Below are 24,650 nucleotides of genomic sequence, written 5' to 3' on the forward strand. Positions count from 1 at the left end.
ATTACTTCTAAATTCATTAGAAGTTTTATTTTGTTTGAAGGATTGGTGGATAACCGAAGAATGAATAAAATGTATATATTTCAAATGAGATTTCTTATTGTCTTCTTTCTTTATTTATACCGGGTTTTATCTTACCCGAAACCCAAATTCGAGCCCGATGGATACCCGAAATATAGAGTTAGGGTAGAGTTTGGTTACACTTCTCAACAAAATACCCGACTCCGAACCCGACCTGTTGAAAACCAGTCCGGATTCGGATAACCCGATACCCGTTCAAAACCCGAAAAGTCGGGTTCGGGCCGGGTCGGGTACCCGTTTGGACATCCCTTGAATGATCTCCAATTCTCCATGACGTACAGATATCTTTGCGAAATGTAATTAAGCGATTCCATGTTATTTACCTGATATAGTTGGATGCCTAGGACACTTCCAATGCTTAATTGCACGCTTATAATATGATTTGTATTACCTGAGTAAATGAGTAACAACATTTTGAGTGCCTAACATTTATTCGTTTGTTCTTTCTTTCTATAAATTATGAATAAGAGTAAAATGGTGACTGTTGTTTTGTTTGCTGTACATGAAACAAAGACCACATACGTTAGTTTGCTTAAGCGCCTAAGGCTTTCAATCTTTTCCCTTCTTCACTTGGGGAGGGAGGGCTAAGGGTTGCAAAAAACAGAATAAAATAACTGGTTAAGTGCTTTTTTAGTGGGTAATCACACCTAGGCAACTCCAGCGGGTTGGAATGTAGGATAGAGTTCTAAGTAAAAATGACGTATGCTTATTGAAATGGCTCGAACGGAAACAAAAGAGGTGGTAAAACCATTTAAACTTCACGGGAAACCTTCACTGAAAATAGTTGATAATCGAGGCCTCCTACCGTGTAGTGATTAGTGAATCAGGCAGCAATTGACTTCAGTTGAGTTACAAACCATTTTTTTTACCCTTAAAAACGAACAAATGGAATATTTCTTTAATATATGGAGTACTTCGATTCCATTATCATCACAACACTTTTCAACTGGAGATAATATTTCCAACTGAAAAGCTATAAATTGCCCTCGATAGTAAGACTCCATATATGCTCAACTGCCTAAATGTTAAAACAGGGGCATTGAGCATGTGATTCCTCTTTACTAATAAGAAGATAGGCATTCCTACTAATATGTTCATTCGTGACACTATCCCCATTATAAAATTAAATTGTTTTGTGCTTGCTGTGCCTTGAAACTGGATTCATGCTTTCATGCCCACTGCAAAATTAATAACCTTCAGAAGTAATTTGTACAACTTTCTGAATAACTCAGTTAACTTAATCATTCCATTCCAATATCCGTATAAAGAGAAAATATGTTCAGCGGGATCACATTCCTAAAAGATGGGGTGGTCAAATGAAGTACTAGTCATATCTTTTCTTGGCTGCGAAAGAGCAGAAAAGCTTAATACAGAAAATGTTTAAGATCAAATATATGTCTAGAAGGATTTTATGCTTTCTTTAAGGAAAATATCTGTAGGCCAGTTTGAATGGTAAAATCAATGACATGCCTTGCCCTTTGCATGAGTTGAACAGAACTACAGAAGTACAAGATGAAGAATTCCTCAAAATTAACATTAAGAGAATCTCTCAGCTTGAGAAACTCATCAGACAGTGATAGAGCAACTCTGAACTAAAACAAAAACTTACAGACTACCACAGGTGTTTAGATCCGGGCAAAAGGACATTTGTGCTTCATGCCTCTGTTTGCTAAGCTAGAACTAGATTATAAATGTCATACGATGATTCACAGTATATATACAGGCTTTGCTTGGACTGATGTGCTATCGGAAGTAAACCCTCTGAACTATATTTTTGGAATTTTTCGCCTTGTTTCTTGCGTTGGCTTTTCCCTGATGAAAAATAGATAATATCATGAGAAAACCACCCAGGTTTAAGAGAACTTTAAAGATAACATGAAATGAAAACTGAAAATACACGTTCACTACTTTCGGCGGTGAACTTTCATCTCTGTTTGGTTAAGATTTAATAACCTCGAAATGTTCACATAAACAAAAAGATCAAGAACGATCACGTAAGAGATTAAGAAAAATGAAGAGTAACAGCAACGAAAGATGAGTATTGAAGGAAATACAAACCATACAATAACTGTATGCGATCAAATATTTTACCACCTCCTCAGCCACCTCTGTCTAAAAAAAATAAAATTGACAACACTGCAAACCGAAATTTGAATCAGTCTACGTTGCACATGAGCACACCAATTTAACTGATTTTCCCTTTCTAATTAGAATTTCAGAATCTCCTAGACACATCAGTCTCTGACTCCTAAACTCACAAGACTCCTAATCACAATTGTTCCAGTATAGACTGCATATGAGCAAACCAATTTAACTGACTTTCACTTTCTCATTAGAGCATATCAAAAGTTCCTACTCAATCCCGCATTCATTACTTTCTCCCCTCTTTTTTCTTAAAAATATCCTCCCAACATTCACATCATTACTACATCAAGTTAAACAACTCTCTTTGTTTTTGTTTATTTTTTCCTTCACAAAATCGTAGGCGTGTTTCTCTTTTCCTTTTTTCTTTTTTTTTTTCTTTTTTTCCTTTTTTTTTTCCACTTTTTCTTTTTCTCCGCCACCGATTAAAGAAATGCCATTTCATATTTATATGTTACAAAGAATACTGACAGTAGAAGTCTCACAACTTGTCGAGTTAAGTTCTACTCAAAGCGACACCAATACTAATAGATTTAACGGCTCGCCGTAACGAAAAACCAAAACCCTAGCCGAATAATCTCCTAGTCCTTGTGAATTTATCATGTGCACTAAAAATCAAATACCACGTGGTTTCTCTAAACATGCATAGATTGTAAATTTATTAAGTTGGACTTGTACAGCAGTTGATTTTCTTTTAGAAATAATTTAAACAGGATGTATCGACTTTCTCGAAATAAGGATGGTCTAGATACCATCAATAATAGGTAAGAATGAGTTTTACCACATTTCTGTAAGTAGGTAATGGTCTTTTATCCTAAGTATCTAACAGAAGTTCAAACTTTCACACGGTGCACTTAAATAAACAAAACTGGTACAAACTGATATTCTTTCTGTAACTTTTCTTACACAATCCTCAGAGTATTTGGCAAAAAAATCTTGATTACCCATCAAAACGTTTTTTTATAATATATTACAAGGACGTCTTGAGTAATTGACTGAGATGTTACAACAACAACATCAACAAAGTTAACAATCTGCTATAATTTCAACATTGGGTGTCAGCTGAACAAACTGACTCTTCCATCAATCCGGTTCAAATTTGTAGATCTACTAATTTGAGTTTCTCCTGATATGTTCTCGCTTGACATTGTGTCAGAGTTCGGTCCATCCGTTCAAAATACTCCTAAATTTCCTGTCCACTCTCAATTTCAATATTAATCTTCTACCCTTACCACTCTTTCCCCGAAAGTCCTCATCACTGCTACAACAAGTCATGATCAAGTTTTATCTCACACATGTTTATTAATTTCTCCAGCATGATGTTTCATATTCGATACAATCAAAACAAGCTGTCAACTATGTTACATGGCACACCATATCTTTTAAAAATAATCCATGTCTGCTACGTATCCACGTGTCCGTATCGGACACATATCGGACATATATTATATTTGATATACCTCAATTTTACATATTTCGCTGTGTTAGACACTTCGTATCCGTGTCGGTTAAGGACACACCTATTCGTGTCAATGTAACTTAGGTTGTCGATAACTCTTCGAAGTTTCCCTCTACTTGACCATCAAGTACTAAATTCGGTAGGAAACATCCTAGTATCCTACTCCACGTCAAACAATACTTTCGGAAATATCCTACTCCACATCAAATAATTAATTACAATACTAATGGGATACACCCCTTAATCTCCTCAACTTTGTAAACAATAGAACCAAAATACTAATAATCATCTTGTGCAACAAAATACACCAAGATATCCTTTCTAACAGACTTTCTACTAAAGTTGCAGTTGGTATTGCTCAGTTCAGCAAGTTTTCTTAATTTCTCCAACATGCTGCCTCATATTAGATGTCTGATCTTACTTCTTATACGACTCGACATTCAAGTATTCAACTTGATCAAACAAGTTGTCAATAACAACTTCAAAGGGCCATCCACTAGTAAACGAGTTGTCAATATCAACTTCAAAAGGCCCTCCACTTAACCATCCACTAGTAAATTCTATGCAATTTTTTCAAAGGCAGCACCGAGGCCACACAAAACGACAGTATAATTGTATTGTTGTTAATGGAGAAGAAGTTTGGAGGAAAAGAGGATACGATACGACCTTATTAGTTTTTTTGTCCTTGTATCACTTCAATACATACATGAAAAATAAGGGTTTACAATAATAGAAACTGCCTAAAATATTCGGGCGATGTCCTCTTAGAACTCTAAGAACAACCAAAGCACCCGGGTCTAAGGGAGCAATTTTTAGTGAAAATAATTGCAAGTCATTGTCAAAGGTGTTCCTAAGGCGGCACCAAGGCGTTAATTGAAAACCAAACGCTCTGTGCCTCGCCTCTCACTAGTAACATAGATTCTATGTGAAACATTTGACTCCACGTCAAATAACTATTTATAACACTGGAAAACACCCAAGTTAGATCCTCACCTTTGTAAATAACATAGCCAAAATATTAAAATTTCAAAACCAATCTTGTGTTGCAATACTTACCAAGGGACCGTCTCCAACGGACCACCTACTTAAGTTGCAATTCATATACTTTTATCTTGTTTCCACTCATTTCAAATCTTTTTGACTTCAAACATTAAGTTCGAAAAAATCTGAAAACGTTTTCCACGGACAAACTTAATAAATCCATAATATTAAATTGTTCTTGTGCATCAAATTTTACTTTCTCATGGATTTCATACTAAAACATCACTACATGTACTTCTTGTGTTTAATGATTTCCAATCTCTTGGGACTCTAAAAGCAACTCTTGGTCCTTGGAAAATCTAATAAGGACCCCACTCCTCCCTCTATTGTGTTAGTTGTGGAACTATTGCTGAAGGAAAGGTTATTCCTAATACACAGCTTATTTCTCTTCAATCATTTTCTGAATTTATCACAAGAAAATTTTCAAGTTTTAGGATCGTGCCTACCGAGATATTAATGAATTTTCAAATCTTAATTCGAGTTAGTTTCAAGCTTTCACATCGCCACTTGATCCCCTTTGACAGAAGAAATCCAATCGCAGACAAGCTTTGTTGGTCAAGTAAATCCTTGCATGGAAAAGCTGACAGATGTGAAAAACAGATGGACCTGAGGAAAGGCACCCGTTCTAGATAGCATAGAGTGCACTGATCCTAATTTAGGCGTCTAAGAAAATGGTTAACTTTTGTTTTTAGCTCAGTAAAAATTTACTTATCATTCGTATATAAAAATAGGCCGAGATAGCCTACAATACAATAGAAAAAGCATTACAGCCAAGTGGCTAAATACCTATGTTCGCCATATTAAAAAATAATCTGTATCGAATACGCGTCCACTTGTCCGTGTCGGACACAACACATTGTATGTTGATATACCTCAATTTTTGATATTTCACCGTGTCAGACACTTCGTATCCATGTCGAATACGGGTGTAATATCAACAATTTGGTGTATATCACACACAATATGTGTCCATGTGTGTCCGACACAGACACGTGGAAACGTATCCGACACGGGTTATTTTTTTAGAAATATGGTGTATCCATGTAACATAGTTAAATACCAATCACAACATTATCCAGACCTAACAAGTGCTCCCATCTAAACACAAAGTGCTCAAAACGGCAATTTCTAAACTCTGTGAACACCTTAAACCATTGATATAAGAGGGCTTTGATAGACACAATGGTCTCCTCAATAGTAGCTACAGTTCCTTCAAAATGTCTTCTATTCCGCTCAAGCCATATACCCCACATTCCCGCAAAAGGTAGAAGACTCCATAGCCGATTTCCAGACAAAGTAAAATGTCCAGTATCCCATGAACCAAACAAAGTCGCCACCTGGCTGGGACACACCCAAGACAATCTAGACTCCAAATGGAAAGCGGACCAAATTTTCCAGGAAAAAAGACAACCCAAAAGAACATGATTCACCGATTCCTCATCCCTCCCACACAAATGACAAAGAAAATAGTTATGCTAGCAGGTTTAGGGGGTTGGTCAAGAGAAAAAATGCTTAGGAAATGTGGCTAAACAGAACTAGATAGAGTATAGTTGCATAACAAAATTGTTCTAACCAGCATACTAAGAAAACCATTTCTACATGTAAAAACAGTTGAAAAACTCATATCCTTTGCAATTTTCTAAAATATGAACCCGCATAACAAATTATTACATACATAGAATTGTTAAATGAAAAACAAGAAATAAACCAAAGTAAGATTCATACCTTTGTATCAGGGAATAATTCATTTTCCTTTCCTATTGATACGTGCTTTAAACCATTTTTATACCAAACTGTGCTCCCAACGTTGTTCCCCTTGCATTCAGTTTTCTGACTTGAGATGGGGTGTCCGATGACCTTCCCTTTTTTTGTATTGGTTACACAATTATCAGCTGGCGGACCATCACTATACAAACTTTGTACATTGTGCAGTCCCAAAGGTCTTCTACGTTCAGACTGGCATGAAATCTGCTAGATTGAGTTAGCAATTCAGATAACTGTATTCAAATATATGATTTCTCAAAAAGAATTTGAAGCTTATTAGTTTTTACCTTCAATTTTGACCTTTCTTGACAGCCAAACCTCCCAATAAGAGCTTTCCCATCGCTTATAGGATTAGAACTTTGGACCAGGAGTTGTGCTTCTGATCTATTAGTCAAGTTTTTAACTATAGCTTTGTTGTTGTCAGTGGGTTGTTCCACCTTTGTAGCTTGCTTACTCTCTGGGGTTCTGCTTTTCTTAGCTTTGGCTGTAAGCATTGTGTCATAGAAGCTTGTCGATGAACCTACACTGGACTTGCTAGAAGATGACTTACGGCCTTTTAATGATCTCTTGTCCTTTACCTCCACCCTTGCTGGTTGTCTCATTACATAGCTCCTCCTAAGACTGATCCTGACAGCAGACAATAATCCACATGGCTTACCAAATACTTGATGAGATAAGTCAGACAAAGCGAGTGAGTCTGGCAGAAACCTTTCACTGCCGTTGCTTGCTCTTGACCCTGAAGATTTTTGTGAATCACCAAAATTTGAAATTGATTCGGGGCCATTGGATGTTGTGGTGCAGGATACCCTAGAATCTACAATGCTAGATTGACATTTATGAGAATCCAACCCACTTGTGCTGGTTGAATTGCTTTTACCTGAAGAAGTCGCAGGTATAGATAAAGTGTTCGCTGAACCTCCAGAGCATGGTTTAACTCCATCTCTGTTCGACGTATTTTCACTTTTCAATCTTACTTTCAAACTCGGAGTGACTTGAAGGTTTGGTATTCTCTGAAGCAAAACAGGTCTATTTGCATCCATTGAACTGCCTTTACCAACTACCTTTCCTCTAAAGCTCGAAGAATGCTTTATTTTGATTCTCGGTTTAACTTCTTGACCCGATGAAGTTTTTCCACTAACACTCCTAATTGCATGGTTATTATTCCCTTCCCATTTCCTGCTCTTATAATACTTCCCTCTTGATTTAGAGACAGAAGACGGCCCAAGTAAGTCGGTTTCTAAATTAACTTTCCCATGACTCAATGTAGAAAACTCCATCAGATGGAACCTGCAATAATGCAACTGGTCATTACAAATTATTCCATGACACAAACCGATAAAAAGAAAAAGGATTCTAAAAGAAGCTTACGAGTGGACTTGTTCAAACCAACCAGCATTACTGAAAAGTAACCGAATACACGATAATGAGTGTCACAAAAACAGAATCTATTTATATTTAAGTATTTAAAAAACTCACATGTCTTGCTCTCCTGAAGTTGATTCTAACAAGTTGAGATCAACCCACATTGGTGCATCAATTTCTTCCTATATATATAAACAAACATTATTATAATAATCAAACAAACAAAATCAAGAAACAAAATTTGAGGATTTTACCAAAAAGGCCCAGTGATCATCATGAATGGGTTCAGTGTAGCTTTTTCTTTCAGTATCTCCTTTCTTGCTCCTCCTCCTCCTTAATCTTTCTCCATTTGGTTTCTTCTTTACTTCCATTTCTTCCTTAAACTTTGAGATTATTTGAGTATCCTATCCTCATTTCTTCATCTTCTTTATGTTGTCAGTGGCTTTCGACACGTGTTTTGATGCAATCTATTTTGTCGCGTACGAGTGTTGTAGATAATAAATGTTAATTGGTTTGACCGTTGAGACAATTCAAAATGATTTTTTTTTTTTCCCAAAAAAAAGAAAAAAAAATTACAAATTTGCCATTGACCTAAAAAACATATTTTGTGTTGGGCACCCCCAACTTCCAACTATTTAGCCTTTCTCTTCTCTTCTCCCCCACCTCCTCCACATTCCTAATCTCTAATCCCTAAATCTCTAAAACTATATCCTAAGTCCTAAATTTCGAAACACTAAAATGGAAGATCCCAATTTTTTAGAACATAAAGATGAACCATTTAAAGAACAAATGTTTGAGGTACAAGAACAAATTAGAGAAATGAGAGAACATGTGCAACAACAGATTAGAGAAATTAGATAAGTGGAAAGTAGATATGAAATAAGAGATAATGAAGAAGAGAGAGATGACCAAATGAGAGAAAATATTAAAAGTGGAGAAGTTGCAATGAGAAGTGAAGACGTAGATAATGTGATTAGTCAGACATTGGAGATGCCAAAAAATCGTCGACGACCAAGACAACCAATTAATAAGGTAAACCTACATTATGTGTTGTGTATAGACAATTCAAACTATGTAATTATGTAATGTGTATAGAAGTTCTTACACCCGAGACATTTCTATCTAAATAACCATAATTATACCAAACTATAAAAACGACATGACCATGTCGTTACCAGAGATTTTGTGGCTTAACGATCTTGGCAGACCGTTTATGGTCCCTAAACGACCTCATCAGATCGTTTGAGTATGCTCTAAATGATCTCATCAAACCGTCTACTTAACATTAAAACAACCCAGCCATGTCGTCCCAATATTTCTTGCCTGAGATATTTGGCCTAAACAACCTCTTCAGATTGCTCTAGTATGCTTTTAACGATTTCATCAGACCGTCCAACTCTACACCAAATGACCCAACCATGCCGTCCTAATATCCAGCTCGAGACATTTGGCCTAAACGGCCTCATCAGACCGTTTGGCTATATACCAAAGTGACTTAGCCATGCCGTTTGGTAAAAAAAAAAAAAAAAAATGAAAATTTTTCAGTTTATTCCTATCCAAATTCCAAACATACATACATCCAAACCAAATAAATTTTACCAATACAGACATCAAATTCAAGAAAATTGAATTAAAAAACAAATCATCCATCCTTTATATGAAACAATCTGTACGGGTCGTTTAGAATATTTCACACGTGACGTGGTTAGGTCTTTTTGGGGTTACATTTGGTACACATTAGGGTCGTTTGGAGTATAATACATCACTTAACAATTGTTCTTCATGCAGGATCCTTTGCGGGGTTTCGAAAACCTTGGAAACTCGAATGACGTGGATGATGTTCAATCGCTTTTAATGGATACAACATAAATATTTACTACAGAAGAGGTACATATTAGGCATTGATTTTATTTGTTTTTATTTTCTAAATGAAATTAGGGTTAACTTGAGATACCCCCTATTTTGCATTTTTTTTAAAGGTACCCCCCTATTTTCAAATTCATTTGATATACCCCCCTACTACTTACTTTCGTTGGTCACCAAACAGGAAAAAAAACAATTTGATGCCCTTTTGCCCTTTAACGTGTATACATTATCACAGAGTTTAATTAAGCCTATTCTTTAGCACTAGTCCACGTGTGGAAGACTACCAAAATGGTTAGATCTAATCTTGATCGTCGATCTAAAATAAATTAGATGATCTAATCTCGACCGTTAATCAAAACAAAAAAGTGAGATACCCCCCTGTTTTACATTTTTTTTTAGATACCCCCTGATAAGTGCTCAAAAGTAATGATTTATAACCCCAATTATGTGTATGTTAGTCTCCATTTTATATTTAAATATTCTAATATGATGCAATTTGAGTTTTTGCAGGTCAAATAACCTAAATATGAAATATGGAGGGAAAAGAAGTCAAACAAGTCAAAAAGAAGTTACTGGGAATTACAGCTAAAGGCATAGGGCAAAAATGTCATATTTGTCTCCATAAGTGCCAAGCCTAATGGGACTCTAAAAGAGGATAATAATTGAATTAGAAGAGCCTTAAATCTGATCTCAAAGCCTTAATTTCAACTTCAGAGGAAGAGAAGATCAATATGGAAAAGAAGTCAGAGTTTCACAAGAATTAGGAAACTGAAAGCTGTCAGAAGCTGCAGTTTGGGAAATAGCCTGCAGGGCAAAGTGGGCCACGTCCAACTTTGGTTCAACCGAATTTAATTTTTCCAGGATTGCTTCTAGAAAGATTACAGAGAGTTTGACACCAAATAAACATAGGATTCGGATCTCTATCCAGACGAGCATGTAAGCCAATATATAAGGCACAAAAACCTCAGTTTACATCATCTAGGAAATTTAGTGTTTGCATCTTAGATCTAGAATTAAGAGAGAAGAAAGTTCAGACCTTTTCACCATTAATAGCTATAAAGATTATTTCTTTTCATATTGTGTTTATAGCATAGTATGAGGGGCTAATCTCCCTTCTCTTGGGAGGGGAGATGAAGCCTTTTTCGTATGTTTTAGTTTAGTTCTTCTTCTATCATGTTTTAGTTTAAATCCCTCATTGAGTTTCTTCTTATTCGTCCATTGATCTAACGCCCCCCCCGGAGGTTAGGAGGTCTTAGGGTAATTCAAGATTGTGTAGAGCCAAATACCACAAACCCTAGATTCTTTTCTTCTAGTTTTTAGTGTTCTAGTGTGATGATTGGATTCTTTATGACACCTCAATTAGTTGTATGGTTAATGCCACATGTGGATTTTCCATGACACCTAGAGTTGTATATTGAATGTCACTTAAAGCACAATTTGGTTTGATAGAAGATATCATTGGAGATTGAAGAAGTATTTGATGGAAAGATAGAAAGCACGTTGAAAGCCACATATTATCATAATGGTTATGAGCATAAGGTTTGTAGGTATGGTGAGTTTCTATTGGTAATTTATATTAAGCATGATATATAGATCTATTAGACTAATTCTATGATTTTGGTGGATTCATCTCTCCCAAGATATTCTTTCTCTTGATTCATATTCATATATTTAATTCAGTTTATTTTATGCATAGTTTAAATCTCAAATCAAATCAATTATATATTAATTATTACTTAGCCACATCTTTTAATTGTATCCATTAGAGTAATTTAGATTAGAAATTTCTATTATCATCACTTAGTTATTTAGAGTAGGATCGATACCTTGCTAGTCACTATACTAATCAATATATATTAGGCTAAGTAAGATTTGCAAAAGATACGTAACACAAACAACGACACAAATAATTACGTGTTATGCTTTTTTCAATGCATTTGCCGTCTCTAAAAGTGATTAGGTGATATAATATTTAAGTTAGTTTACTTTAATTTAGGAATTCATATAGTATAAATTTCATATTTAGCATAATTAGATTAATTTAGTTTAATTCAATTAGATTTGCATAGTAGAAAGTATTTGCATAAAGTTTAGTGTTTGTTTAACAGAAAAAAAATAGTAGAGAAAACATATTTATAAATTTTAAAAAATTCTGAAATTTTACAGAGTAGATCTGTACAGTATCGGTAATTTATTGAAATTTTATCAAATTTTTAGTACTTGTCTTACCTGGGTAACTAACATCTTCTTTGCAATACCCTATTTTCAGTTTTCAGGACGCAAGCATCTGTAAAAACAGTCGAGCAGAGTTATTTGCACAATATCAAAAATTCTAAATTTTTTACAGGAGGAACCTCGACACGTCAGGACCTTCCAGAAAAAATTTGAGTAATGTTTGACCTGTTTTGACCACTTAACTAGTTGCTTGTTTTCAGTGTGTTTCTGCAGCTTTTCAGGACCAAGGTCTCTGGAAGAACATTCGAGAAGAAGGATCTGTAAAATTCCAAATAATCCAAACTTTTTACAGGATCATCCCTGACACGTCAGGAGACTCCAGTAAAAATTTCGTGATTTTTAGTGCTCTTTTACGTATTTATTTAATTGATTGTTTACAGTGTGTGCAGAAAACTTCTTCACTGGACTCTGCAGGATTTAACAATACAGAAGAGGAACTTAGCAAGGTCTAATTGCTCTGAAATTTTACAGGCTACTTCTTGGACGTATCAGGTAGCAACTATAAAAATTTCAAAATTTTTGGACTTGTTTTGCTTGCTGTAATAGTAAGTGCTTCTCTTCCACCGTGAATCCCCTGTTAGCGGTTTCATAATTAGCATTAATAGTTAGCATCATATAGTTTGATAATATAATTTAGTTAATTAAGTGCATATTAGATTATTTTACATAGCTTTATTACCTAGTACATGAAAACTTGGTTTCGTGATTCGCCTCGTAAACGTTTAATCAGAAGAGTTAATTCTTGTAACAATCTTCCAATTCTGGTTTTGGAGGAGACCACACTATCAAACTCAGGATCTGATTCTGATTCTAAAACACACACACCACTAGTAGACTTAGAGGATACAACAGAGAGAGTACCATTAGCCGCCATGGCTGATCAAAGAACTCTTAGCACCTTGTTTCAACCTATCGCGGTTCAACCACCGAACTGCATAGTGATGCCCGACAATAACAATAACTATGAGATTAAGCCCACTATTCTTAATATGTTGCAAAGATATTATGGCAAAACAAATGAAGAACCATATAATCATCTGAGTAAGTTCTTGAGCATATTAAGTACTTTTAAAGCACCTCATCTTTCCCCTGAAGAAACTAGATTAAGGTTGTTCCCCTTGACTTTTGAGGATGCCGCACTACGTTGGTATAGATCCCTACCCTCTAATTCTATAACTACTTGGGAGCAACTATCACAAAAGTTTATGAAACAATATTACCCTTTACGTAAAACTGAGGCCATGCAATTGGCTATTTCAACCTTCAAAGGAAAACCTAATGAAGAGTTTCATACAACATGGGATAGATTTAATGATTTACTTGTCCATTGCCCACATCATGGTTTTGACATACTTAATATAGTACATTACTTTATAAAAGGTCTTTCACCTATGAACCGCCAGTTAATTGAATCAATGAATGGATGAAGATTTACTAGTCTTACTCCTGATGAAGCCTACACTTTTTTGCAAAACTTTTCTGAGAGTTCTAAGGATTGGGCCAATAGTAGTGACCATGAGGACATGGCACGGGTAGATGGGGAGATAAGTTTTAATAAACCAGGTATGTATGAGGTTAGAAACAATAATGATCAAGAATTAAAAGCTACACTAGTTAGTTTAACCACAGGAATCGAAAACTTAAACAAGAAATTTGATTCATTTACTTCAAACCCTCCAATGAATAATCAACCTCAACAAGCAATGAGTGCCAATCAATTTTGTGAAAGTTGTTTTGCCACAGACCATGATACACTAGTTTGTCCAGTTTTTGTTGCCCATAACTTTAGTAATAACTATAACCAAGATCCACGAAATAATTATCAATGGAGACAGAACATGTCTCCACAGCAAAACCAATATGGTTTTCAAGGTAATCAAGGGAACAATAGACAACAATACATGAATAATAGAGGCGCGGTAGCACCTTTTCCACAGTATTACCCACAACAACAACAACAACAACAACAACAACAACAACAACAACAACAACAACAAACAAACAAACTTGAACAGAGAATTAACCATTGATCCTATGGCTAATTACCAAACCCAACCCAACACCATAGATGAAACCATGAAAGCTTTAGCCACCAAGACCGAGAATGAATTCAAAAGGATTGACCAAAAATTTGATGTTATGACTCAACAGATAAGCCAACAATTCAATAAGATACTAGCTAGTCTAGTCGAGAGACCCAAAGGAACCTTACCAAGCCAACCTGAACAAAACCCTAAAGGTAGAAATGTTTATCAAGTTGAAACCACCCCTTCATCCGCACCCACAGAGGCAGTTAACTCAATATCTACCCTTAGGTCAGGAAAGAAAGTAGATAACAAAGTTGACATACCTGATTCTGATGAAGTTGTTATAATAAAAGATAAGGAAAAGGCAATTGAAACTAAAAAAACCAAAGAGCAGGTAACCGAAAAAATTCCACCCGCACCATTCCCATCTAGGTTAAAAGATAACAAAAAGGAAGCACAATATAATGAGATCATGAATATTTTTAAAAATTTACATATCAATATTCCTTTTTTTAAGTGCAATTAAACAAATACCTTCATATGCAAAATTTATAAAAGACCTAGTAAAGAAGAAAACAAATATTCCTAAGGACGCTTTTATTGCACAAAGTTGTTCATCCTTTCTACAGAACAAAGTCGTAGTAAAACATAAGGACCCCGGTAGTCCTACAGTTACATGTAGAATAGGAGAGGACTACACTGATCAAGCATTATTGGATTTAGGTGCTAGTGTGAATTTATTACCATACTCAGTTTATAAACAGCTAGGGTTAAAAGACTTGAAACCAACAAATGTTAGACTACAGTTAGCTGATAGATCTATTAAGATTCCACGAGTAATAGAGGATGTGATTATCAAGGTCTCTGATTTTTATTACCCCGTTGATTTTATAGTTCTTGACACTTTACCTACAAATGGAAACCAAATTCCTATCATCTTGGGTAGACCATTCTTAGCTACAGAGGCTTTAATTAATTGTAGGAATGGGAACATGTCTATCACTTTCGGGAATATGAGAGTAGATGTAAACATATTTACACTATTTAGAAACCCTGACGATGATACGGAAAAGATGGATGATCTATGTGTAGTACACACAATAGCTAATCAAAGTTTTAGGAACACTCACTACAAAGATCCATTTTTATCATGTGTATCACAATTAGGCATGAATTATAACAAGGATAGTGTTAGACACCATATTAATACATTGCCAGACACTGGTCAACCTCATACAAAAATAGAAGACATTCGAGCATCTTTATGTCAAGCTACTTTTAATTGTAGATTTATCAAAGATTTAATTAAGATGACTCACCCTCTACTAAAATGTATAGGCCACGCATGGAAAAGAAGAAAGATAAAAAGAGCAAAAATTGGATTACAAACAAGTTTTAAGTCTAGGGAATCTGACTATAAAAGACCCACAAATTTAAAAAAATTAATTACCTAAGCTAGTTAGGGGGGTAACCTTAAGTTTCCTCCCTCTGTGTCGGCTGGCGACATTAAACGTAGCGCTTAAGGGAGGCAACCCAAGTAGTTTAAATAGATAGTAAATTATTCCTTTTCAAAAAAGAAAAAAAAAAAAAAAAAAAGAAAAAAGAGAGAGATCGTACCTGAACCTGTGCTGAAAATTCACAGCAGAAACCTCACTGAACTCACATTGCTTCAACTATAAAAAGATGGACTTCCACTTTAGCTCTCATTAGTTTTATACTAATTCCATTTTAACTAGGATCAGAGGACTTAGGATAGTCCAACATAACCCAAAAGACTAAATATTTTCGTACAAAGAAAGAAGAGAGAGTCAGGTAGTCTATAGAATTCGAGTTCAAAAAGGAATAGAAATCTACCCAGCGTCAGGAAGCTGTAGCTTCCCGATTATGACTAGTAGAGACGTGGAGTACTTCTGAAAGTTTTCCTAGAAAACCATATTTTGTAGCGTCTCTTGCGTTCACTACATCAACACTTTCTACATCTCTGTTTTCTCTATCCCATCACCACAAAAGGTTCGGGAAGGAGCTTTAAGTATCAAGAGCATGAAGAATTAATCTATTTTTACTCGTTATGGTATAGTATATGGAAGAGTTTACATAGAAGTTAATTTTATTTTCTACTGTCATAGGATTAGTTGTTTTTAATTTCTTAAAATATCAATAGTTTATGGAGTGAGTGATTAGTTTTTATGAATAAGAACTAAATTGATATGAGCTAAAAAGTGTATGCGCGATGCATATATATGTTAAGTTGTGCTTTAGTAAGGTGGAATTCTTCTCCATTACAGACTAGCTCTCTATTCCTGACCAGTAAGTTAGAATCCCAATCCTAGTCAAACTCTCTATAATCGATTTTGGGCCTAAAAACTAAAAAAAAAGCCCAACAACTAAAAAAAAAAGCCCAACAACTTAAAAAAAAAAAAAAAAAAAAAAAAAAAAACGTTTTCTTCCTCTTCCACCGCACCCACCACTCTTTCTTCTTCTTCCAGACACACACTTCCAGCCGCATCCATCACCAGACGCACCCTTCCAGCCGCATCCATCACCAGACGCACCCTTCCAGCCGCATCCATCACAAATAACAACCACCTCATCACAATTTAACTCCACCCATCAGCAGAGACGACACTTCCAAAATTATCCAAGATGTTCAATACTTGCTCACCGGCAAGATCGACCGCCGGTCAATTACCAATTTGGACGTCCTGATTTCCATATTAACCGCGATGCCTACTTATCACCGCTAAGCTTCGGTTATGGGTAGTTGAAATTCTGGATTTGAATTCGTTTTTCAGTTTTTTTTTTCTTTTATTGGTTGGCTGTTGAATGAGGAGAATGGGAAAAACGTGAAGGTATTTAGGGGTATTAGCTGTGAAGAAGGAATGATGCCGTAGTTAGGCTTGAAAATTTTCGGAGAAACAAGGTTTTTGTGTACATGACGTTTTTTTTTTTTTTTTTTTTTTTAGCAACTATTTGCAGTATTTGTCCTGTGGCCTGGTGTTGTTGTGTTATCTTACCCTCTCTAACATGATGACCGAACGAAAAATTCAGGCAGAACTCTGTTATGGAGAATTGTTTGATAACAATGACATGAACGAATTTTTTTAAAACAAGAATACGAAAATCGCTGTTGGGATTGTTTCTTTTATTCTAAGGGGACAAATGTCACGAAGATATTGTTTGATGTTTTATGATTGTCGAATCGATTATGAGAAGGCGAAAGTGGCCTGGGAAAATGGAGTTGTATTAGGATAATCAATCCGAACTTATTAACTGATTTTCTGGTAGAGAAATTTGGACTCTCGCAATTCTGCATTTTCTTAATAAATATTTTTGATCACTCGTGTACTTGATTGTCTAATATGGCTTTATTTATTTTACGACAGAGACAAATCTTGTATTCCGTGCAACAATGAAACTATTGATTTATTATTATTATTAATAATAATAATAATAATTATAATTATTATTATTATTATTATTCATTGTTTAATTTTTAATTTTTATTTTTCAGTCATGGCATTTGTACATGTGACTCATGTATTCCACTTTAGCATTTTTTCTCTGCCTTTTTAGAGATGTATCACTCTACATATTGAGCACATGACAAATATTTAGTCGTTGTAGTAATTATTGATCCTTATAAATCATCACTCTTATTTGTTTTGTTAAGGATATAAATTCTACAGATTTTAGCTGATGTAATTTTGCACTCATTTAAGGTAATATCCCTCTTTCTCTGATTATTTCAATTATGGTAAGCTTTCAGTTATTTTATTTAGTCATTGAGGACAATGCCTAATTTAGTTAGGGGGGTGAGAATTAAAATTTTGCAATATTTTAATTACAATATTTGGAAAGTTTATATGTGAATTATGGTGATTCTAGATGAAAAGTATATTTTTATCGTTTAAACTAGCTAATGAAATTGGAAATTATAAGTCATGACCATGATTAGTAAGACTTTTAGACTAAGTTTCTATTACTAGAAATAGATCTCACTGATAAAAGTCTTAGTCTAGAGTAAGTTCATATAATACACCACTAGAGGAATTTCAAATGAAAAAGCAACTTAAACTTGTACCAAACTAGATGATTAGTATAGAGACTTGACCTGTGAGACTTGAGCCTTTCAATTTTAATTTCTTGGAGAGTCTTTACGTAAATCTGAGTCCAAGTTGACTCAACCATTTTTCAGTGCTTAAATTTGTTGTGTAGTCTCATTTATTCTTGATTTGGTCAATCACGAGGTGGCATCAACTGGGGAAATAGCCATTAGGTCTTGTAGTCTATTCAAAGCGGAATATCATACTGATAAGTCAAGTAGTGAACTAATCAGCCTTTATCCCACCTAGTAGGATTATCATATTAACCACTTTTGAGCCTTATATATTAAACCTTTTATTCTTAAACCAATCATCTTAAACCCAACTCCAGATAAGGAGTATATCCCATATTATTAGCTTTATCCATATTTCTGAGGATTTCTAAAGAACTAAAGAGAAAGCTAGAACGAAGAAGATTTTGAAGGAAATTTTACCAAAGTCAAATGAAGAAAATCATTCCTTTTGCTCCAAGAAAAAGAAAAAGAAAAAAAAAAGAAAAAAGAAAAGAAAAAAAATATATAAATAATTGAGCAAAAGTAGTTATAGAGTTCAAGTGTTGCAGTCTACAAGTGAAGAAAATTTCCAAGAAGGTCAAAAGCACAAAGTCTTTAGTATATTCTCAGAAATTTTGAATCCTTTTTACCCTTTTCTTGTTAACCTGTCCTAAGCCCTATTTTAATACCCAGACTTATCACTAAAGTATGATATGAAGTGTACAATAGGTGAGAGGATGCTAACGTGAAGGACCCGACACTTCAAATGTGATTGACATTCTTTCCATGAGACTTTATTTATATATTTGCAAATTTCCATCTTTCTGACTAAATATGTGGGATGCTCTACTTTTTACTTATTTCCCTGCATATAGAGGTAAAATAGAAAACTTATCTGAGAGAGATTTCCTTGTGAGTGTATGAAATGGTGAGATTTGAAGTCGAAATACTAATCCAAAGGTGAGGTAGAAATTTCATTGCTTGGAAAAGAGAAAGGAATCAAAATGGTTAAAAATGAATAAGCTCTAGTTAGGATGATTAGTCAGTCTTTTCTATCTTTATGAATAGAACCTTAGCTTAATGTTTTATGATCATGGGTGTGATAAGTAATAACCTTTTGATTTAGACATTTTAACTGAAAAAGTTGTCTTCTCTAGATTTCACCATAGTTCATATATAAAATTGATTTTGTGGGTATATCAACTGAAAACCCTCACGAGGCTATAACTCGTCCTTTAAGGGTAACTTAAAGGTTTAAGGCCTTGTTGCATATGGTAAATACAACCGCGATGCCTGCGAAAGTAAGTTAGTTTATTATTTAATTAGTATTGTTAGCTTTGAACACTTCTCTAGTATAACATATATTTGCTAAGAGACTAGCAAAATGCTAGTTGGGGGTTGTGATAAGTGCTCAAAAGTAATGATTTATAACCCCAATTATGTGTATGTTAGTCTCCATTTTATATTTAAATATTCTAATATGATGCAATTTGAGTTTTTGCAGGTCAAATAACCTAAATATGAAATATGGAGGGAAAAGAAGTCAAACAAGTCAAAAAGGAGTCACTGGGAATTACAGCTAAAGGCATAGGGCAAAAATGTCATATTTGTCTCCATAAGTGCCAAGCCTAATGGGACTCTAAAAGAGGATAATAATTGAATTAGAAGAGCCTTAAATCTGATCTCAAAGCCTTAATTTCAACTTCAGAGGAAGAGAAGATCAATATGGAAAAGAAGTCAGAGTTTCACAAGAATTAGGAAACTGAAAGCTGTCAGAAGCTGCAGCTTGGGAAATAGCCTGCAGGGCAAAATGGGCCACGTCCAACTTTGGTCCAACCGAATTTAACTTTTCCAGGATTGCTTCTAGAAAGATTACAGAGAGTTTGACACCAAATAAACATAGGATTCGGATCTCTATCTAGACGAGCATGTAAGCCAATATATAAGGCACAAAAACCTCAGTTTACATCATCTAGGAAATTTAGTGTTTGCATCTTAGATCTAGAATTAAGAGAGAAGAAAGTTCAGACCTTTTCACCATTAATAGCTATAAAGATTATTCCTTTTCATATTGTGTTCATAGCATAGTATGAGGGGCTAATCTCCCTTCTCTTGGGAGGGGAGATGAAGCCTTTTTAGATGTTTTAGTTTAGTTCTTCTTCTATCATGTTTTAGTTTAAATCCCTCATTGAGTTTCTTCTTATTCGTCCATTGATCTAACGCTCCTGTGGAGGTTAGGAGGTCTTAGGGTAATTCAAGATTGTGTAGAGCCAAATACCACAAACCTTAGATTCTTTTCTTCTAGTTTTTAGTGTTCTAGTGTGATGATTGGATTCTTTATGGCACCTCAATTAGTTGTATGGTTAATGCCACATGTGGATTTTCCATGGCACCTAGAGTTGTATATTGAATGCCACTTAAAACACAATTTGGTTTGATAGAAGATATCATTGGAGATTGAAGAAGTATTTGATGGAAAGATAGAAAGCACGTTGAAAGCCATATATTATCATCATGGTTATGAGCATAAAGTTTGTAGGTATGGTGAGTTTCTATTGGTGATTTATATTAAGCATGATAGATAGATCTATTAGACTAATTCTATGATTTTGGTGGATTCATCTCTCCCAAGATATTCTTTCTCTTGATTCATATTCATATATTTAATTCAGTTTATTTTATGCATAGTTTAAATCTCAAATCAAATCAATTATATATTATAATTATTACTTAGCCACATCTTTTACTTGCATCCATTAGAGTAATTTAGATTAGAAATTTCTATTATCATCACTTAGTTATTTAGAGTAGGATTGATACCTTGCTAGCCACTATACTAATCAATATATATTAGGCTAAGTAAGATTTGTAAAAGATACGTAACACAAACAACGACACAAATAATTACGTGTTGCGTGTTTTTTCACCCCCCTATTTTCAAATTTATTTGATATACCCCCTACTGCTCACTCCCTTTCACCCAGTTTTGCATAAAGATGGCACTATCAGACTTTGCAAAAATGGGTCGTAAGTAATGTATGCATGAATGAGTCAAGATATGAGTGCAAAATCCCTGTAATGAATAAACATATGAATGCAACTTTCTATTTCAATATGACACCACACATTTCAATATGACATCAAAGAGTAATAAGTAGTACTGCATACATTCTATTATAGCACTAAAGACATAAAAAATAAGGGTGTTCACATCCAAAAACAAACATGAGCACTAACATATAATCTTGTCCAAAACAAAGGCCCAAAATATCGAATTCGGTCAATATCTCGTGTACCCTAAAAACCGAGATATATCGGAAATATCGGAGATATTCATTTTTTTGTGACCAGTCCAAACTATCTAAAATATAAAAAATATTGGAAATATCGTAGGACATAATAGCAACCTTTATTTATCAAGAAAACCATAAAAAAATATTGACAAATAATTAACCATAATGTCATAATCTAATGTACTCAAAGTCTCAAATTACAAAATATGATAAATAAGTTACATCAATATATAAACGAGTGATGTAGCTGCTCAACTTGCATACCCGCTTCTTGAATCCTAACTGTTTCACAATACCCTACCCAAGTATATACAATGTTATACCCACCGTCGAGAAATTGCCGAACATGCCACTCATATTTTTGTGTTGGAAATTCTAATATGATTCCAATTCGAGGAGTGTTGATGTAAGTATACATTGGGCATAATGCAACAAATCTAGGTGCAGTTCCAACAGATTCATAACTTGGATAGAGTTGTCCATATGTTGGTTCAGGTTGTGGTGCGCTATCAGGTTGTTGATCAACCCCTATCCAATATCCATATGAAGAACCATATGACGCACTACTCACAGGGTGATTGATCATGCCACTAGAAGAATCGTTATCTCTTGATTGGTTGTATCCCCAACCACTACCATACCCTCTCATTGTCATCGTTGTGTGTCCATGAACTCATACTCATTGCTTCAAAATTAGAAGAAACTGAATCAATATCAACATCATCTCGTATAATGTGTCCTCATTGTCTTCTTTGACCAACACTTCCACGCCCTGGCTCATACATTATTTGGGAATTGTCATTAATAACTCCTCTACCACTATTGTTTCTGGGTGCAACCTCATATACTTGTAGGTCCAATGGAGTTTCCTCATCAGTTGAGTCATGCAATTGAACGTTAAAATTACCTCCACCACCACCACTATCATCATCATCATCATCATTAGTATCAGGTTCTTGTGTCTTGTCATCACCAGAGATGTTCTCGGACAAATTATCTTGTGGTTGGAGAGGTGTGTCAAATTTGGGGCCCAAACTGAAACTAGGCGCATCGCCATCTTCTCTTATTACTTTGTCGACTATATCTTTAACATCTGGGTCAGGCCTACTTGATTCCGTAGCCAACACAGGCACTAAAAGATTTTTATCAATAACCCAGTCAACCAATGGATCAACTTGTTCACTATCCATAAATACTTGGGTGAGGTCAATAATTTGATCATTATCTATATTTTGCGCACGTTTTTGCTTCAAACGTAAGTTGTAGTGGACCTTCACCAACATCATCAATTTTGGCATGCTAATATGGTTCCTAAGTTTCGTGTGAATTAGGCCGAATGTGCTCTAATTGTGCTCACACCCAGATGATGAAGCTGTTTGAGAAAGAATTTTGATCGCCAACACCCTTAGCTCTTCTGTATCACCACCATACAACTCCCACCATTCAGCTGCATTATTAAAAAAAAAAAAAAACACATATTAATTATCTATAGACAATGCATTTGAGTGATTGAGAGTATGCCAAAAATATTTCATTTACCAGGGTGTGAAATTGCTATTCCAGCCTGTGCTGCAAGTGTACCAAATTCTCCAACACGACCCTAAAACGACATCATCTAATTGACCAAAGTGTTAGTGACCTAGCATAAATGTAAAATTCAAATTCTAACTTGAGAATATCAATATTCTTATTTTTACCTGATGCAATATTTTTGCTTGTTTGCGATCATCACTAAATAACACTTTTGCTACTTTTATAACTGCTAGTTTGTGGGGATGGGAGAATTCAAGCTTCAATGTGTATTGGTACTCTGGGTTCAGATACATTGCTAGTAGAAATAAACATAACTTTTAGGAATAATTGAAATAGAAATAATTTAATTAACTCAAACTAAATCAAGTAAACTCACCAGTTGTGTGTAGCACATGCAGTAATTGTTTTGTCCATCTTTTGTCGATAATATCAAGGACCCAACCACATCCAGGGATTTCAGAGATCTTCTCCCTCATTATTTCAAAGGCTTGCTGTACATATGAAATTGTTGGCTTCTTGTCACCATCCAACAATCTTAGGCATCTATACAAAGGTTCAAGAATTTGTACAACATAGTTAACATCATTCCAGAAATGCTCGAGCAACTTGCTCCACAGCCATCATACTCTCTATAGAATTAGCCGATGTGGTGTCGAGATATCTTTGATCCACGAACATCTACCTAAGCAATATCTTTTTATGTTGGAGACTTTTGAGAGACAAGCTACTAGTTTGTGGCAAATCTAGTTGCTACAGATCTAACTATTTCACCACCACATGTCTCCCTCATTAATGCTAAGACCCTGGATGCATTGTAAATGAACTTTGTAACTGCATGAGCTTTGCTGATACACCCCGCCACTCGATGATACTTGACAATATCTTTTAACATCAAGTCTATGCAATGACAAGCACATGGTGTTCAAAATAAATTATATCCTGATATCTTCATCAGCAATTTTCCAGCCTTTTTGTAGGCATAACCTTGATCAGTTACTATCTTCACCACATTTGGTGCACCTATCTCATCAACAACCTTTTTCATTAACTTAAATACGATTTTGTGATCTTTCGGCTCAAAATTGAACCATGAATTGATACATCTACCCAACTTCTGCCTAAATGTCTTCATTTTACCCACGTATTTAACACTAGGTTGGTCGTGTCCCGGCTGTCTAATAGTGTATGGATTAATTGTTTGTTGTCTCATGGTTTTGGACCTTTGAAAACCCATGAATCCCTTTCCTTTGTTGCTTGATCCAGAGCCACTTCCTGACACAAAAGTAGTACGATGCCAAAAATTTCTTGCCTATTCTCCTTCCATTTATAGTTGTCTTTCTTCCCATTGGTCAGCTACAGAGTTTCTTCGTGCATGTTGCATGCCCTGAAACTCCTCACCCCTCCCTTCGTATGCTCTTGCTTCTTCTTCTTCTGCGTCAGAATCATTGGAATCATTGTCCATATTCGCGCACATTGTCTTCTCGACTCGAGTTTCATGCTGCCGTCTTTTAAGTGTTTTATTTGTGTCATCCTGTAGTAGGTCTTGCATTGCAATTCTTACATGTCCGGGGGCTTCCTTAGACCTTGTCACTTGGTTACCAACCATAGATAAGTGCTGTTTTAGGCAACTGGCCCCACCACTATGAAATTCTAGTTGGCAGTAATTGCATTTAAACTTTGCCTTGGTGTTATCCAACGGTACGCCATGAGACTAACCAATATCCGGTTTCCTAACCATTTTTCTCTTAGACAAA

General features: G+C 35.1%; 1 protein-coding gene and 1 non-coding gene across 7 annotated transcripts; both read right to left on the minus strand.

The window, feature by feature from the left end:
* Positions 1-1,473: 1,473 nt before the first annotated feature.
* On the minus strand, positions 1,474-8,334 carry LOC147481979 (uncharacterized). Of its 6 annotated transcripts, XM_086579052.1 has the most exons (8): positions 8,101-8,331; positions 7,961-8,028; positions 7,853-7,882; positions 7,362-7,771; positions 7,193-7,220; positions 6,772-7,111; positions 6,446-6,688; positions 1,474-1,890 (listed from the first exon to the last, which is right to left on the minus strand). In XM_086579052.1, exons 1-8 carry the CDS (start codon positions 8,215-8,217, stop codon positions 1,822-1,824), a joined length of 1,305 nt encoding a protein of 434 aa, XP_086435178.1. In that variant the 5' UTR covers positions 8,218-8,331; the 3' UTR covers positions 1,474-1,821. The 6 variants fall into 6 exon arrangements, with proteins under 6 accessions (XP_086435178.1, XP_086435177.1, XP_086435176.1 ...); XM_086579051.1 differs by having other exon boundaries at positions 6,772-7,220; XM_086579050.1 differs by having other exon boundaries at positions 7,193-7,771.
* A 4,849-nt stretch (positions 8,335-13,183) lies between these two features.
* On the minus strand, positions 13,184-13,292 carry LOC147481980 (small nucleolar RNA R71). The gene has a single exon (XR_015207107.1). It is a non-coding gene; the product is annotated as a small nucleolar RNA R71 (small nucleolar RNA).
* Between the last annotated feature and the right edge of the window lie 11,358 nt (positions 13,293-24,650).

This window comes from Coptis chinensis, chromosome 8 (genome assembly GCF_015680905.1).
Source record: "Coptis chinensis isolate HL-2020 chromosome 8, ASM1568090v1, whole genome shotgun sequence".
Taxonomy (NCBI): Eukaryota; Viridiplantae; Streptophyta; class Magnoliopsida; order Ranunculales; family Ranunculaceae; genus Coptis; species Coptis chinensis.

Bases quoted from the DNA above. Each gene is read 5' to 3' on its own strand.
- LOC147481979 (XM_086579047.1), bottom strand. From the start codon at position 8,217: ATGGAAGTAAAGAAGAAACCAAATGGAGAAAGATTAAGGAGGAGGAGG. The intron at 7,883-7,960 runs GTGAGTTTTTTA...GTTACTTTTCAG, and splicing joins ACTTCAGGAGAGCAAGACAT to TAATGCTGGTTGGTTTGAAC. The intron at 6,689-6,771 runs GTAAAAACTAAT...TCAATCTAGCAG, and splicing joins AAGAAAGGTCAAAATTGAAG to ATTTCATGCCAGTCTGAACG.